This window comes from Haliotis rubra, unplaced genomic scaffold (assembly GCF_003918875.1).
Source record: "Haliotis rubra isolate DU_JTF1 unplaced genomic scaffold, ASM391887v1 Scf83, whole genome shotgun sequence".
Classification (NCBI taxonomy): Eukaryota; Metazoa; Mollusca; class Gastropoda; order Lepetellida; family Haliotidae; genus Haliotis; species Haliotis rubra.
Window position 1 is genome coordinate 1423844 of NW_025767557.1, and position 15320 is coordinate 1439163.

Below are 15320 nucleotides of genomic sequence, written 5' to 3' on the forward strand. Positions count from 1 at the left end.
TGCCACAATAAGCCCTTAGTGGAACCCTCATCCACACATGAAATCATCCTCGATAATCTCCAGGGTATACCTTCCGATCACTCTCCACTATACCCTGGATGCATCCACGGCTTGGCCCGATAATTATATTACCTCCATTGCTGGCTGCGCATTCTCACACTAGCCAATCAGGTAAGCCGCCGTTACCTGAGCTTGCCAGTGTCAACAAAGATAGCGGTCAATGTCGCAAACGTTTGTTCGCAATGCCACTCAGATTTTTTGGGAAATCATACAGACAAATTGACAGATTTGAAACTTTTTTTAAAAAATATATGAAAGAACTTCTACCTCTTTCAGTGTACCTCTGCTTCAATTGTGTTGCCAAATTTAAACGGTTAGATAATTTAAGAAGCGAAAGTGTTGTGATTGGTTTGCCCAACTTCCCAGCGTAGACACCTGTGATTGGATAAAAAGCCAGCAAAGGGAGGTAATAAAATCATCGGGCCAAGCCGTGGATGCATCCAGGGTATAGTGGAGAGTGATCGTAACGTATACCCTGGAGATTATCGAGGATGACATGAAGTATGAAACCCTACATTTTAAAATCATGAAAAACAACAATCAATCTAAGTATGAAATCTTTATTCATGCAGAACACAACCATTAGTCCACAATCATCCCTTTCAGAAAGCAGCCTTAGACTTCAGTTGTCATGACAACCTCAGACTGCTGCTTCATGAGGTGACCACCATGTTGGATACAGCATATTGTGAAGGCATCTTCATGCTGCATTGCATTTCACAATACCCATACCTCAAGACCTCAACTCCAAATCCACTGGACCATCAAACATCAACAAGTTCACTTCATAATGGTTCCATTTATCCAACAGCTTTAAGTCAAATATTAGTTTAAAAATACAAATCATTATTTAGCATGTTAGCTTATGGTAAGGTCAGAAGGCACTTGAACAACTTCTATTTTTCCTTCACACAAAAGTTTACAAATAGCAGGAACAGTTTAGAAAAATATATGCCATTATAATCGACAATGAATGTTTTGAAGCCATGTACAAGTGATGTTGTGGCCCATCCGATCCATGACATAGAGCACACATACATCTTCATCAACATTGATATATCTTGCAGCTCTGAACACAATCTGAACATTCCACATAAGGCACTTTATACACCGCAGACAATATATCAGCTTACTAGACCAACTTGCATATCACTAACATAAGAATGGACCTCTGGCTATCATTAGTGTGGTATAAAGAGACAATGGAATCACTGGCAGTGACAACTTTGATTGACAGTTACAGACGAATGATTGACAGCAATCAACATGCAATAAACATTGTAGCACCAGCAGAGAGAAAATCAGCCAATGGTTATCAAACTTTAACTCAATTCAAAGATCTTAGTCCATCAGATATATGTTTAATTAAATATTAAAAACTTTATCCATGCCTGTGCATGCACTTGAGAATTTGTCATATATTAATGGGACAACTGCAGATAGAAAACCTCATGCAATCAGATTAATGAAACAGAAATTTCTTAAACATTTCACAAACCAGTCAACTGATCATTCAAACTCCTTTTAAGAATGCTAAATATCAAAAGAAATACCATTAAAAACAGGTGTTTGCGTTAATGATTGTGTGGCAACCCTATGTCATATAGACGCTCCTTTCTCATCAAAACGTTCCAATACCAAATTTTTCTGCCTCCAAATTTTGTTTTAAATAAACTAACTACTAACAAATCAAACATTACATTCACAATAAACAAATCAGTTTACAGATTTAAATGATTCGACGTAAACTCAACTTCTGCTTTTAGCACTTCACGTAATGATTTCGAAATGTTCCAAAGCAGCCTTATGAAAAATAGATTCATTCAAAGACAAGCAAACAGAATACTAGACCAAGCATTCATTTCTAAGAGAGATGAAACTACCACTACTTTCTCAGGCAATCAAATTCTTAAATACATCCAAAGTTTAAGAGATTACTTGAATGAAGGGAAGCCCATTTACACTAGAACTCAATTCAAAATAATTATCTAATCAATTCTGATCAGGCTGAGTATACACAAGCTGTTTCAAACAAGCACTCTAACTGCATCTATTAATCAGACTAGAACTGTATTTGTTTCATGTTTTGTGAATAACATATGAATGTGCACTTTCAAGTTTACATAGTAAATGTTCAACTTCAACTGAGATTCACGTAACAAAACATAACTGTAAATTCCTCGACATGCCAGTGAAATCTTGCTGAATCACAATATTCATCGACAGAAACTGTATTTACATTGTCATAAAAACATATCATACATAACTTGTGACAAGGTCAAAAGTTCAGAAGGTCATACACTGACCTTGACCTTTATCTAACATACAATTAATTTGTCTGTAGGATCAGTCACTGTGACATGACATACATAAAATAGGTCACATACATGAAATGATTGGTATGGACTGAATATTTTTCAAATTTTACAACCATGTTATACTTATACTAGTCTATTACACAAGTACAAACAACAACAAGTAAATATAGTCAGTGAGGATGTAACAAGCAAATACTCAGTTTGTATGGGTGAATGTTGAAGTTTTGAATTTGTTGACAGTTGGAATGAAAATTTAATTGAAAACTTGCCTCAAGTCTAATTACTTTTGTATTCAGGCTTTTTATACAAATATATTGCAATGTCATGTCATTTTTATATTTTTTTAAATTGTTAACGTCAATGTAGAAGTTGGTCGTAAATGAGGCAAGTAAGTCTAGGCACCGAAATGATTTCATGAAAGCACCTAACTGATGTTATGAAAGCAATGACACTGACTAGATGTCTGAACAAATATCGAAACATTCCAACACTCAAATTTGATCATTTTGAATAATGTATTGCCTTTGTGTTAAGTGTAATTAATTAGTATTCAAATGAACACAAATGAAATTAATGGGCTTACTTTCAGCAACACTGAATAGCAGTAAATGTCACAGCTTTTAGTATTTTTCTCAAAATTCCAAAATTAAAGACTTGCTTGTTAACCTCGCACAGTTCACGACACATCCATAAAAATATAAATAATAACAAAGCTGATGGTATTGAGAAGTAACGGCCTTCTTTTTCAAGCGTATCACAGGTGAACTTTGAAAATTAAAACTTTTAAAATTCTTGTTTATGTCTCCAAAATGAACCAGTTGTCTTCAGTTGTGTTGTTCTTCGTAACAGAAGAATGGCACTATACAAGGAAACGACTATATATGTACATAAATGCGACAACCAACAAATATTATCAAGTCACGCCTAGAGTTCCGGCCAAAGCTAATAGGTAAGGTTATTGTCCATCAATCTGACTTAGCCTTCAAATGAACACATTCTCTTCCTTTTGACTTCAATGACACACAAGAACTTTACACAGCTTATTGCGATAACGTCCACAGATGAAATTCCCTGGGAATCGAACTATGCCGACACAATCACAACATCTGTAGATTTATCTGTTCCTGTTAAGTCCGCCATCACAAGGAAACTCACTGTATCTGACAAACATCCACATAGCACTATCTAGAGGATCAGCGTCCGTGGCTTCAGAGACGTCACATACGACTTAGCTAGTTCCGTCATTTCTAACTGGTCAGTAGTCATTCCACAAGCCACTCGTTCAAAGTTAGCATCCAACTGAAAGGAAAGTCAAACACTGAATTAAGACCATTTGTTTTAGTTTGAGTTCGTTTTTCAGCGAGATTGACAACTTGATTATGTTAGTCGCCTCTTACAACAAGCATGGGTTGCTGAAGACCAATTTTAACAAGGATCTTCACGGGTCAACTGTATTGAGAAGCTGCTTGAAGAAAGCAATTTTAAACCTAACCGGTATAGTATTTAATCTTGACCAGGCAATCCAGTGATAAACATCATGAGCATTGATGAACACAATGGGGAAATACATAGAAACAGTCATTAACTTGAACATTAACAAAGAATGAGCGCGAACCTATGAAACAGATCCAGCATTAGTTTTTGTTACTGATATATATCTGTTATGTTCTTTTGTCTTAGAGGAAAATAATCAAGTCTAAGAACAGTTGTTTCTGATGACATTCTACAACTATAAGAAATAAGTGAGTGAGTGAGTGAATATGGTTTTACGCCGCTTTTTAGCAATATTCCAGCAATATCACGGCGGGGGACACCAGAAATGTAAGAAATAAGAGTTGACTCGGTACATGTTCATAACAATGACAGTGAGGCATTATCAGTTGAACATATTTACCTTCACCACAGCTTTACTTGGAATATCAGTAAACTGGATTCTCTTGCTTGACTTCTTAGCTTTCTTTACCTGGAACTACAAACACATCTAATAAGTTCACAGTCTTCAAAAAGGCAAATGAAGACAATAATAAAGATGATAACTAATCAACAAGGAATTAGAAACGACTTAATGCATAAAAGGTACATACCGAAGATCCAGGAGATTTAGGCAGAGCAAAGACATCGAGAACTTCCTCTGGGAGAGTGTCCTTTATAATGGATGGCGGGGAGAACAGCAGACTGGTGTCGCCCAGCAGGGACTTGCTCTGGAAGAGTGAGTGAATGAATTGGGTTTAACGCCAAGTTTGAACAGTATTTCAGTTCAGGGTTTTAAAAGGTATTACTTCATTTTAAATCCACTTGCTTAATATTTACCAAATGGCAGCAGGGGTGGAAATAACTTTAAAATTGCTAGTGTACTCCGGTACAGTGGCACATGTAAAATCACTTGCCCTGATAATTTTTCCACTATACCGACCGTTTTCTTGTTGATTTTTTAAAGAAACAACATAATTAACATTGGAATATCAACTGGACACCGGTACAGTGTGATATACAAATTTGCTTGCCCGACAGAAAAAAACAGTGGACTCGGGCGTCGGGCAATGGGTTATTTCCACTCCTACGGCAGAAATAAAATGATACTGGTTAACTTCAAAGATGGGATTGGGTTAGGACTGATCTTCAGTAACCCATGCTTGTTGTAAGAGGTAATTAACAGGATCAGGTGGTCAGATTCACTGATTTGATCAATGCAAGTAATCACATTGAAATTGCACAGATCAGTGCTCATGATGTCAATCACTGGATTGTCTGGTCCAGACTTGATTATTTACAGACCGCTGCCATATAATAATCAAAACAGGAAAGGAAGTAACCACGGTATTCAGGAGATATACAAACTTAAATTACTTTGTTTGTCCCCAAATAACACAATGTAATTTTTGGAGTAAAATTGATATTTTATACTTATCCTGACTCATGCTCTTTTGCTTGTCTTCTTCTTCTTGCGAACATAGTGGAACACTTGTATCTCCTTATTTGAAGCTCCCTTCAAAATAAAATCACTAATTGGTACTCACCACGAGTTGCCTCCCTTTGTCTCCCCTGGCGGGAAAAGGTGTCGCCACCCTCTGCCCATGTGCTTCACTCTCTCCTGATTTTGCGAGCCCAACACTTGGACTTACAGGGAAATCCAAAGTGTTATGTGGGGAGGATGGGAGGGCTAACCTCATGAGTCAGGATAAGTATAAAATATCAATTTTACTCCAAAAATTACATATTTTTCCTTATCCTGACTCATGCTCTTTTGCTTGTAGCATCCTACGGAACGGAGGTGGGAGTAACAGAATACTTTGGATTTATAATTAGTGATTTTGTATAGATATACTGTAATATCCCCTCACGGAACTTCATGAAGGCTTAGATTTAGGATGTTTCCTGTATAAAAACCATAGGTTATATAAAGCCATTAAAGGGGAATTACATTATGAATATATTGAACAATACATATAATATATATATATATATATGTGACTCTGATAGAGGCACTGAAATTGAATATATCAAAAGTATATGCTTAAGGTTGAATAACTTAAGCTGAACATATATACATAGCCCTAAAACTCCGTAGAGTTATAAGCTAGATAAGTATGTATAAAATACATATTAATCTTGTGAGGATAATATTTAACGCCCTCGAGGGACTGTCAGTTGCTGGCGAGGACCAGTGGTCGAAATGGTGAATGCCAGAGACATCTTCTGTAGTGATGTCTCTCAGGTAGTGATTAGCAAATACCATGTTAGATTTCCAATAGCATCCTTCCATAATCGTGTTCAAGGAACAGTTACCATGTAGGGCTGAGGGTGGAGGCCAATGCCCTGATCTCATGTGGATTTGATGCTGTTGGTGGGTCCAAGCCTGCTGCCTTGTAGGCCGCGGGAGAATGACAGTCCTTATCCAAATAGATATTGTGGTCCGTGACACTTCTGTTTGATTAAGTAGGCGATAAGGGGATGAATAAGCGTTTGAGAAATCGTCTCCTTGTTTTGGATCGTCATTAAAAAATAAACTTTGAGCTCTTACTGGACACAGTGATAGGTCTTGTGTATCTTGTGATCGAGAATAGAGGATAAGCGCCGGGATGTGGAATAATCTGTCTGGTTGACCTGGCAGTTGATTTTTAGCGATGAAATCCCATCTTAATCCGAGGTGCGCTGTGTTATGATTGTCATCAAACTGTATCCTCTACGTAATCCAGAGCGTGAATTTCAGACATTCTTGCTGCCGTGGCTAGAGATAGCAGAAACAGTGTTTTCTGTGAGAGAAATTCAAAAGTTGTTGATTCCAACGGTTCATAGACCTCACTTTCGTGAGGTGTTGTAACACTACATTCAAATCCCAAGCTGGAAGTGGAACTTCCGCTTTTGGTCCTCAATCGGAATGCTTTCGTAGTAAGGCCAGTAACTCTGGAGATCTTGTTAATTTGACACCCGTTCTCATGGTGATTACAGAACTAAAGCGGCAAGATATGTTGATATCGTTGAACCTTTTAAATGTTTGTTTTAGGCAGGGTAACACAAATAGTCTGCCACTTGAGGTTGAGAAGCCTCTCTTGCTGTAAAACCTTTCTTTGCTGCATAATTTTGAAACTGTGCCACTTGTCGTCATACAAGTTCTGAGTTGAGTAGCGTAAGGCAAAGCGTGACTGCTTTTGCCGCCCTGGCAGAATATCCTCTCTTGTTTAAACACATTTGTATACAGTCCATAATGCGTGTAGTTGGAACATTCCTGGGTTTCCTTGCACTTGTTTGGTGTGAGGATGAATTAACAGGTTTTCTTGGCGCTTGGGTAGCTCCAGTGCTGGTTGACCGATTTCTTGAATTAGTGTGGAAACCATGTTCTGGCCGACCAGTAGGTAGCGACCAAAGTGAGTTATGGGCTCTGTGTTTGTCTGATTTTCTGTAATACTTGAGGTATTATTGCTGGCGAAAAGCAGCGTCGCGTTGAGGCCTTCCATGATAGACTTAAATCCGTCCGTTGCCCAAGCTTGGGGTCTGGGACTGGTGACACGAATGTCGGTAGCTGATTGTTGAATCGGCGTGGCGAATAGGTCTATTAGCTCCTAATTGCTTGATTATCTGTGCAAATATTTCCCTGTTGATCATCCACTCTGTCGGGTGATGGTAGATGAGGCGAGAGAAGTCTGCTAGTATATTTTTGGCTCGGGGAATGTGCACTGCTCTGACATGTAGATTTAGATCTTGTATTAAATCGAACAGTTGAAAGCTTAGGTTCAAAAGGTTCATCGATCTCGTTGGGCCTTGCTTGTTTATGTAGAAACGCCACTGTCGAATTGTCTGTATGGATCATTAGATCGCATTTTGTAGAAATGTGCTCCAATGTAGAATGGCGTTGATTACAGCTTTCATTTCTAGACTGTTTATATGGAGTTTGCATTCTTGCTGATTCCATAATCCTGATATCGTGTGGTTGGTGAGATGAGCTCCCCAACCTTGGAGTAACAGCGATCTACATACAGATGGGTTTTGTATTCCTGCTCTGCTAAACAAATCCCTTCGCAGACATTCGATTTCTTGGTCCACCATAGTAGATGAGGTCTGAGATGTTTGGTAGACTGAATGGTTGTACATCGTTGAGATGTCGTTGATGAGGACCTGTAGGGGGCGTAACTGTAAACTGCCTGTGACAGTCATGTCTTGGGCTGATGTGAGAAGACCTAGTAGGCTCTGCCATTGTCGAGAGTGGTAGCGGAGAGAGTAGAGCTGGTGGAATGGTCTGTTGTATCTTGAATAGCGGTCTTCTGGTACCATAATACGGTTGCGATTTGTGATGAATCGAATACCTAGGAACTGCAGGTCTTGCGATGGTACTAGGTCCGACTTGCGTAAAGTTTACTAACCAACCTAGTTGTGTTAGTAGCTTTATGATGTAATTTAACTGTAGTTTGAGGCGCTGTGGATCTTGATCTACTTGTATCCCGTCGTCGAGGTAAAGCGCTCGCGTAGCCCTTGGCGATGTAGAAATATGATAATCGGTTTCGTTATCCTCGTGAATAGCCAGGGGGCTGATGATATTCCGAATGGGAGTACTTTCCACTGGTAATGTAGCCCTTCTAGAGTAAATCGTAGGTATTTCCTGGAATCGGGATGAATGGGGATGTGCAGGTAGGCATCCTGTAGATCTATGCTGCCCATGTAGTCCATAGGGGCCGAATCATCTGGCGTAACTGAGGTAAATGTATCATCTTGAAACCCGGTGGTTTCGTAGATAATTCTTGTTGAAAAAGCTCATGTTGTAGATGAGTCTGTATTTCTCCGTGGAGTTTTTCTTGGGAACTAGGAAAACTGGGGAGTAGAAACCTGGTTCGACGTTTGCTTGATCTATTACTTCTATGGCCTGTTTGGATAGGAGTGATGAAACAGCCTCTCTTATCTTTGGTAGTTGTTGCGCTTGTAAATCGAACTTGGGGGGTTTGATTGTCAGCGGAGGCTTAGCCTGTAGTGGGATCTGAAATCCGTGTTGAAGAATGTTGGAGGCGTAAAGGGTCTTGCAATATTCCCCAGTTTTCCCAGTGTAGTTGGAATCCACCCACTTGTGCTGGCTGTACTGGAGCGGCTGGGGTGGAAGACTCCAGTCGTTCGAACCTGTGTTTCAGCGTCTATAGTTGCGGGAACCTCTGGGTGTCCTGCCTCTTCCTGATCCTCCTCTATAGTTGCCATATGGGCGTGAAAAGAATCTTTACCTCTAGAGCTGGCTATCTTCCTGTCTCTTGCTCTTTGTAGGCCCGTGAACTTAGATCTGCCTGAGTATCTTTGTGAAGTCTGGCCAATGGCGCTGGCTAGTGTGTCCATCGATTTAATCATAAGGACTTCCCTGGAATCCTTAGAGACTTCCTTGGCGACTTTGTCGATTTCTCCGTCAAAGATGGATGTTGTATGCCACCAGGGCTGTATAAAGTGGGGCTGTAAAGTTCTCCCCAATTACAGGAAGCGAGGAGGCCTTGGCGGCGAGCTAAGGTCGAATGCTGCTGAAACAGATGTAAGATGATCCGTTAAAAACTGCTGATCTTTCTTTTGCATAAGTAAGGCAGAATAAATCATTCTATCATCTTCCGTCGTGGAATCCGGAATCTAGTAATAAGAGTCTCATTGATCGTCCTAGATCTATTTAACCCAAAGAACATCGTCTCGTCATGGTTTCTATATGAGCCAACTTGCGATCATCCATCTTGTAAATCTTGTTCTTTACATGGCTGATGATCTTATAGTTCTCATCGATGTCCTGGGCTTTGTAGAAGGAGTCCATGTTATCGTGGAGAACTTCTTGGCATGAAAGTTGGGCAGATGTGGTGTCTGAACTTTTCGTAGCTTTCTGGAAAGCTGCATCTAGATTCTGTGGCACTGCATAATCGGGTCGATCGGGGTAGAGTGATTGCATCTGGATCGTCTTCCTTCATCAAATCGTCTGCGCTGTATTGCCACTTTTAGATGGTGATGTGAGATCTAGGTTATTGACCATCCAATACCGTATCTCTGCATCAGAAAATATGATTCCTCCATCATCCTCAATACCATCATCATTAACAAATTGTAGATGCTCTTGGGACTGCGTGTAGCTGTCTGTATATCTGATGAGGTTTGTGGCGATCTAGTTGACTTGTGCGCGCTCTATGTGGAGATCTGGCGGGTTGATCGACCTGGTGATGAAGCGAAGTGGAGATCGTCTATGGGATGATCTTCGGGAGACTTGTGAGGTGAGCGTTGATAGCTTCGCGAAAGCTCTTCTATAGTCCCTCGATGTTCTTCTAGATGATGAGGATCTGGAATCATATGTCCTTCCAGCGAATGCCTTAGCGAAGCTTCATTTACTTCGGTCGGGGGATCGATGATATGACCTTCGCGAAGGCCTCCGTGATGTCTGATGGTCCGAGTCCATATCTAGAGATGAAATCGAAGATGGTGATGATCTATCCCGCCATCGCGAAGGCTGTACATCTAGGTCCTTCGTCAAGGTGGTCCGGGACTTCCTTCGCGAAGGTGACATCGTCTTGGCTGCTACGTTGACGGGTGGTGCCTCTGGGGTGCTGTCTACGTTGGAGCCTTCGCGAAACTTCGGACCCTGCTTCTGCAGTTTGTAGTGGTCCTCCATGATGTTCATAATCTGCATCATGTCTTCTGGGATGATCTGTAGCCGAAGTCGTCCGGCGTCTTCTCTGCGATGGGGTCACATGAATAGCGTCTGGCGTGATCGGTGTAGAGGCATCAGGCTGCATGGTGATCTCTGCAGAAGTCATAGTCGCTGACACCGGTCGCTTCTTCTGCCGTAAGTCGGGGATGATTATCGGCAGATCATCGTAGAGACCCAATTCTGCTGCTGGAACGATCTCGGCTGAGAAGTTCTGCTGTCTTCGTAGATTTTCCTTTGGAAGTCTAAGCTGCCCTGGGTGTCCTCAATCTGCGTTGAGGCGGCGGTATGAGAGCCCTCTTAGACTTGGTCTGCAATGGCGGGATGTCTGGGGAGGCGGTCGTTTCTTCGAGGTAACGGACTGCGTCCCACGTTCCTCTACGCGCAGGGATCTCTAGCAGAACACCAGGCGGAGAGGGTCGATCGCTAGCAGCTGACTGGATGGAATATCTGGACTCTCTGCCATGTTTGCCCTTGTTTGCGTGATCTATCTGCAGCCGCGTCTTAAAGGCGCAAAGATGATATTTATTAAATGCAGAAAGAGATAAATTAATGCAGTAACTGCAAGCGTGAATTAAGTCGCATTACCGCGGTAGAACAACTAGGGCATATTACATGTGGATCGGAGGCAGAAAAGCGTAATCTACAAATCGTACAGATTTTCATCAGCGTAAAGCTAGCTGAACAATCCGCGATACACGTGAATAAACGGTAGAAATCGATAATTAATCAATACAAATAGTAAAGGATACTAGCTATACCTCTATAGTAACCTATGAGAGGTAAAAACTAAGAGATTATCAAAGGATATGGTGTGTAAGGAGACACGAGGCGCTCTCACATCCTGCTCACTGGGCGAAGAAGGAGAGAGTGAAGCACATGGCCAGAGGGTGGCGACACCTTTCCCGCCAGGGGAAACAAAGGGGAGCAACTCGTGGTGAGTACCAATTAGTGATTTTATTTTGAAGGGAGCTTCAAATAAGGAGATACAAGTGTTCCACTATGTTCGCAAGAAGAAGAAGACAAGCAAAAGAGCATGAGTCAGGATAAGGAAAAATAATGGTCCACCATATCATTTTACTGGTCTTGATGAAAACATATTAGACCGATGACTGTCCAACACTGCTAAATTCTGGACAAGGCATTTGACATTGGGTATGACTGACTGACTGACTGACTGAGTTTGGTTTTACGCCGCGTTTAGCAATATTCCAGCAACATCACGGCGGGGGACACCAGAAATGGGCTTCACACATTGTGCCCATGTGGGGATTCGAACCCGGGTCTTCGGCGTGACGAGCCAACGCTTTAACCATTAGGCTACCCAACCGCCCCAGACATTGGGTATGAGAAAACTGAGAGTGAGACATCAGGGAGAGATACAGGGAATGAGAACAACTTACTGGAGTCTCTGGAGACATCAACAGCGACTGTGACACACTGAACTTGTCCCTGTCTGTCGACCACTTCTCCTCCAACGACTGCCGAACGCGGTTGTGCTGTATATGCTGTGATACGAAAATATCATGGAAATCACAGTAATTCACAAATCCATATTAAGTTCAGTGAAATACACCTAACAGCTCTCCTGAAGGTGTTTCCTCAGTACAATGAATTTTGAGTGGGTATTTCATTTTCCGTTACCCACTGCTTTCAAATGTGCGTATTTCACATATTTCAGTCATTTTACTCACCTAAGTATTATGTCATTGAGTAAGTTTACTAAGCAGGCTAGCTATTCTCGAAACGTTCGTAGACCTACGAACTTCTTAAGCCCATTCTTAACACATTGGCTACGATCAAAGTTAAGAATTCTTAGGGCTAAGAACGTTTCGAGAATAAGGCCCCAGGTATGTTCTGCCTTATTTCATACCTAATCAAAACCAACTTAAATATAATGGAAATGATTTCATAAAAAATCACTCATCCTATACTGACAGTACAACACCAGTCCTATACTAACAGTACAACTTTTTCATTACGCAAGCGATTTTTATAAATATATTCTGTACGCATTTGTTTTAAACTTTTTGTATCTAACATTTTAAATGCATAATTGGTACGCAACAATTATTTTTCAATGCGTAATTGGAAATTTTCTATGCGTATTTTACCCGGATACCCGGCAGCTTATCTGGGCCTCTGATAGTGTAAGCTTTACAGGATATAATAAACACAGCAATCAGGAAAATAGGGGTTTGATCTATGCAAGGGCAGTAACTCTTCCTACCTCTTTGTTTGGCTTCCTCTTGGAGTGTCTAGAGTGGGTCAATGGAGTCATCCCAGCTGACAGGTCCCCTTCGTAACCAGTATCACATTCTGCTTTCAGGATCTCCCCCAGGTCCACTAACTGACCAGGGCTCTGGACACAAGTACAACAATGTATCACATAATTGTTTGGTAATCTATACAGGTACATACTGTTAAAAATTATATTTAAAAAATAAAAAAATATTTTAAGAATAACGATGTAAATATACTGTGACATTAGCAACCGGAACAAAGTCTGCGGCTGGTAATGTTGCATGAATTAGTAACCTAAGCAAGTCATATTGCATATATTGAGGAATTTCAGCAGCCTAGGACTTATAGTGTCTCTTGTCATGCAAAAGCAACTGGTTCCATGTCCAACGAGAATACATCATTTGGTGCCCATTTTCAGTGTCCCAAACTGTCATACTGCTACAAATGATATCAAAACCATCTCACATACTTACCTTAAACATGATGCCAAATGACAGGTTTTGACCAACAGATTCAAAATTATTTTGCATTGAAAAAAACATATTGATTCTGTTTTCTTAAGTATAGAAAGAGGGTTTCCAGGGCTCAGAAGTTTATGTCTTACAACAGAAGTAACATGACCACTTACCCTGAAAATTGCCTGACAACCATTGTTTTTGTGAGCAGAGCACATGTTGAGGCTTAACTGAATACTGTAAACTGAATTTGTAAACAAACTTTATGAGCATTACTGCAAACTTCAATGAAAAATAACCAACCCATTGTCTCTGTGCCCCAGCCTTCTTTTCTATCTCTGCCAGAGCATTCTTGAAGGGAGTCGGTGTCCGTGGAGTGGCGTCCAGCAGAGACGGATTCAGATGTGGGGTATTCAGTTTAGAGCTGAAACACAAGAGTTGGCACCGAATACAAATTCAGTGATAGACACATGCACTAGTTTGTTATTCTGGTGAAGCTGGTGGTAAGGATATCCTTCTTTATTACTAGAGGTGGGTCATAATACCGGTTAACCGGTATATTGCAATCCGAAGTCCACAATACGATATATTGCGGTACCCTTTTTGCGAACCGGTTCTGCCGATACAATCGGCAATTTCCGTGACCATGTTCGGTAATTTTTGTTATGTAGTCAAACATACTAGTGTTGGGAATTGGTTTAAATCTCATAATTGATGATTGGTTCATTACAACCAATCAATCATTGAAAATAATTGGTTAGCGTCATTTATCAAATTTTCCTAGTTATGTTTCTTAATGCACAAAAAATAAAGAAAAAACGTGTAGTTCTTTCGGTTTCTTTGCAAACTGCACAAAATGCATTTGCAAATTTCACATCTTTAAAGGATGACTAGTATGTTAGGTACATGAATTTCATGGAGTCTTTAAAATAAATTCAATCATGAATTGGAAGAGCTTGTAGATCTAATGAAATCTATCAGACAAAACCAACCTTGTGAAAAATATTGTTACTGCAAACAAGTGTTCCAAAATTGTTTGTGTTCGATTATGAGAAAACATGAACGATTGCTTGGTCGTTTTGTCATTGCGACCAATCTTCGATTATTTCAATTAATCGGACCCCCACTAATACATACTAATGACATTTGTATTTCCTTCATATTATTATACATTAATAGTTTTGAGAATGTTTATTGGTCATATAATTGTATTTGGTTGACTTTTAAACCATATAACAAAACACTCGTTGCAGGGATAAACAAACCAAAACGGCAGACGCTTTTTCTCGAGTTCCAAACTTTAAAGCGAATTCTTCAATTTGGAAACATTTTCAGCTGATCTCTTGTACAATAACATCTGAGTCCTGACAGTGGTCAGTGGCATTGTTTCAAAAGAAACAAAACTTTGATTTCATTACCTTAAACCATGTGTGACACTTTCACAATATATTATAATACATCTTGCAATACCCCAAAACATATCACAATATATCGCAATACGAAAATTTTCACAATACCCATCCCTATTTATTACATATGAGGGCGAAAATATCGTGGTTCATACTTTTCATATGATACCCTAGGGCAAAATATCACTTTGTCATGGTGACGTGACATCACGAACAATGCTATGACGTCCCGTTTCTTCTATGACGTTGTGTTCTACATGCAGCATCAGCGGTTAGCCAGCCTATGTTTGAAAGTAGATTTGGGTTTATTTTCCTCAAATTGACGACTTGGGTAATAAATAGAATATTATATTCATTTCCATATCATACTATGTTTGTGACACTCATGCCTAAATATCGGTATATTCCTCGCTCTTGCTCAGGAAATACCAACAGGAAATATATAGGCACTCGTGTCATAAACATAGCATGACATGGGCACTCATATAATATCCTCTATATCCTATGTCTTTCATTCTATATAGTTGTCATCAGTGAGCTTTCAACACATTCAAAATACACATTCAATGACTATGTTGTTTCTCACTAGTTCCATCGCTGCTTCTGGCAAGATAGATAGGGTAAAGGGCAACATTTCTGTGCAATGAAACCAATGACAACTACGTTTGAATTCCTTTTGTCAAACTGCGTT

General features: G+C 40.1%; 1 protein-coding gene across 3 annotated transcripts in view; it reads right to left on the reverse strand.

Annotated features, from left to right (window-relative positions):
• Positions 1-604: 604 nt before the first annotated feature.
• Positions 605-15320, reverse strand: part of LOC124262275 (myb-related protein A-like) — a 30985-nt gene continuing 16269 nt past the window's right edge. For all 3 annotated transcript variants that reach the window (XM_046696762.1, XM_046696760.1, XM_046696761.1), the window contains exons 13-18: positions 13524-13644; positions 12752-12883; positions 11925-12029; positions 4463-4579; positions 4273-4347; positions 605-3677 (exon numbers count right to left, since the gene is read on the reverse strand). In XM_046696762.1, coding sequence (XP_046552718.1) covers positions 3564-3677; positions 4273-4347; positions 4463-4579; positions 11925-12029; positions 12752-12883; positions 13524-13644 — 664 coding nt within the window. In that variant the 3' untranslated portion in view covers positions 605-3563. The remainder of the gene's footprint in view (positions 3678-4272; positions 4348-4462; positions 4580-11924; positions 12030-12751; positions 12884-13523; positions 13645-15320) is intronic.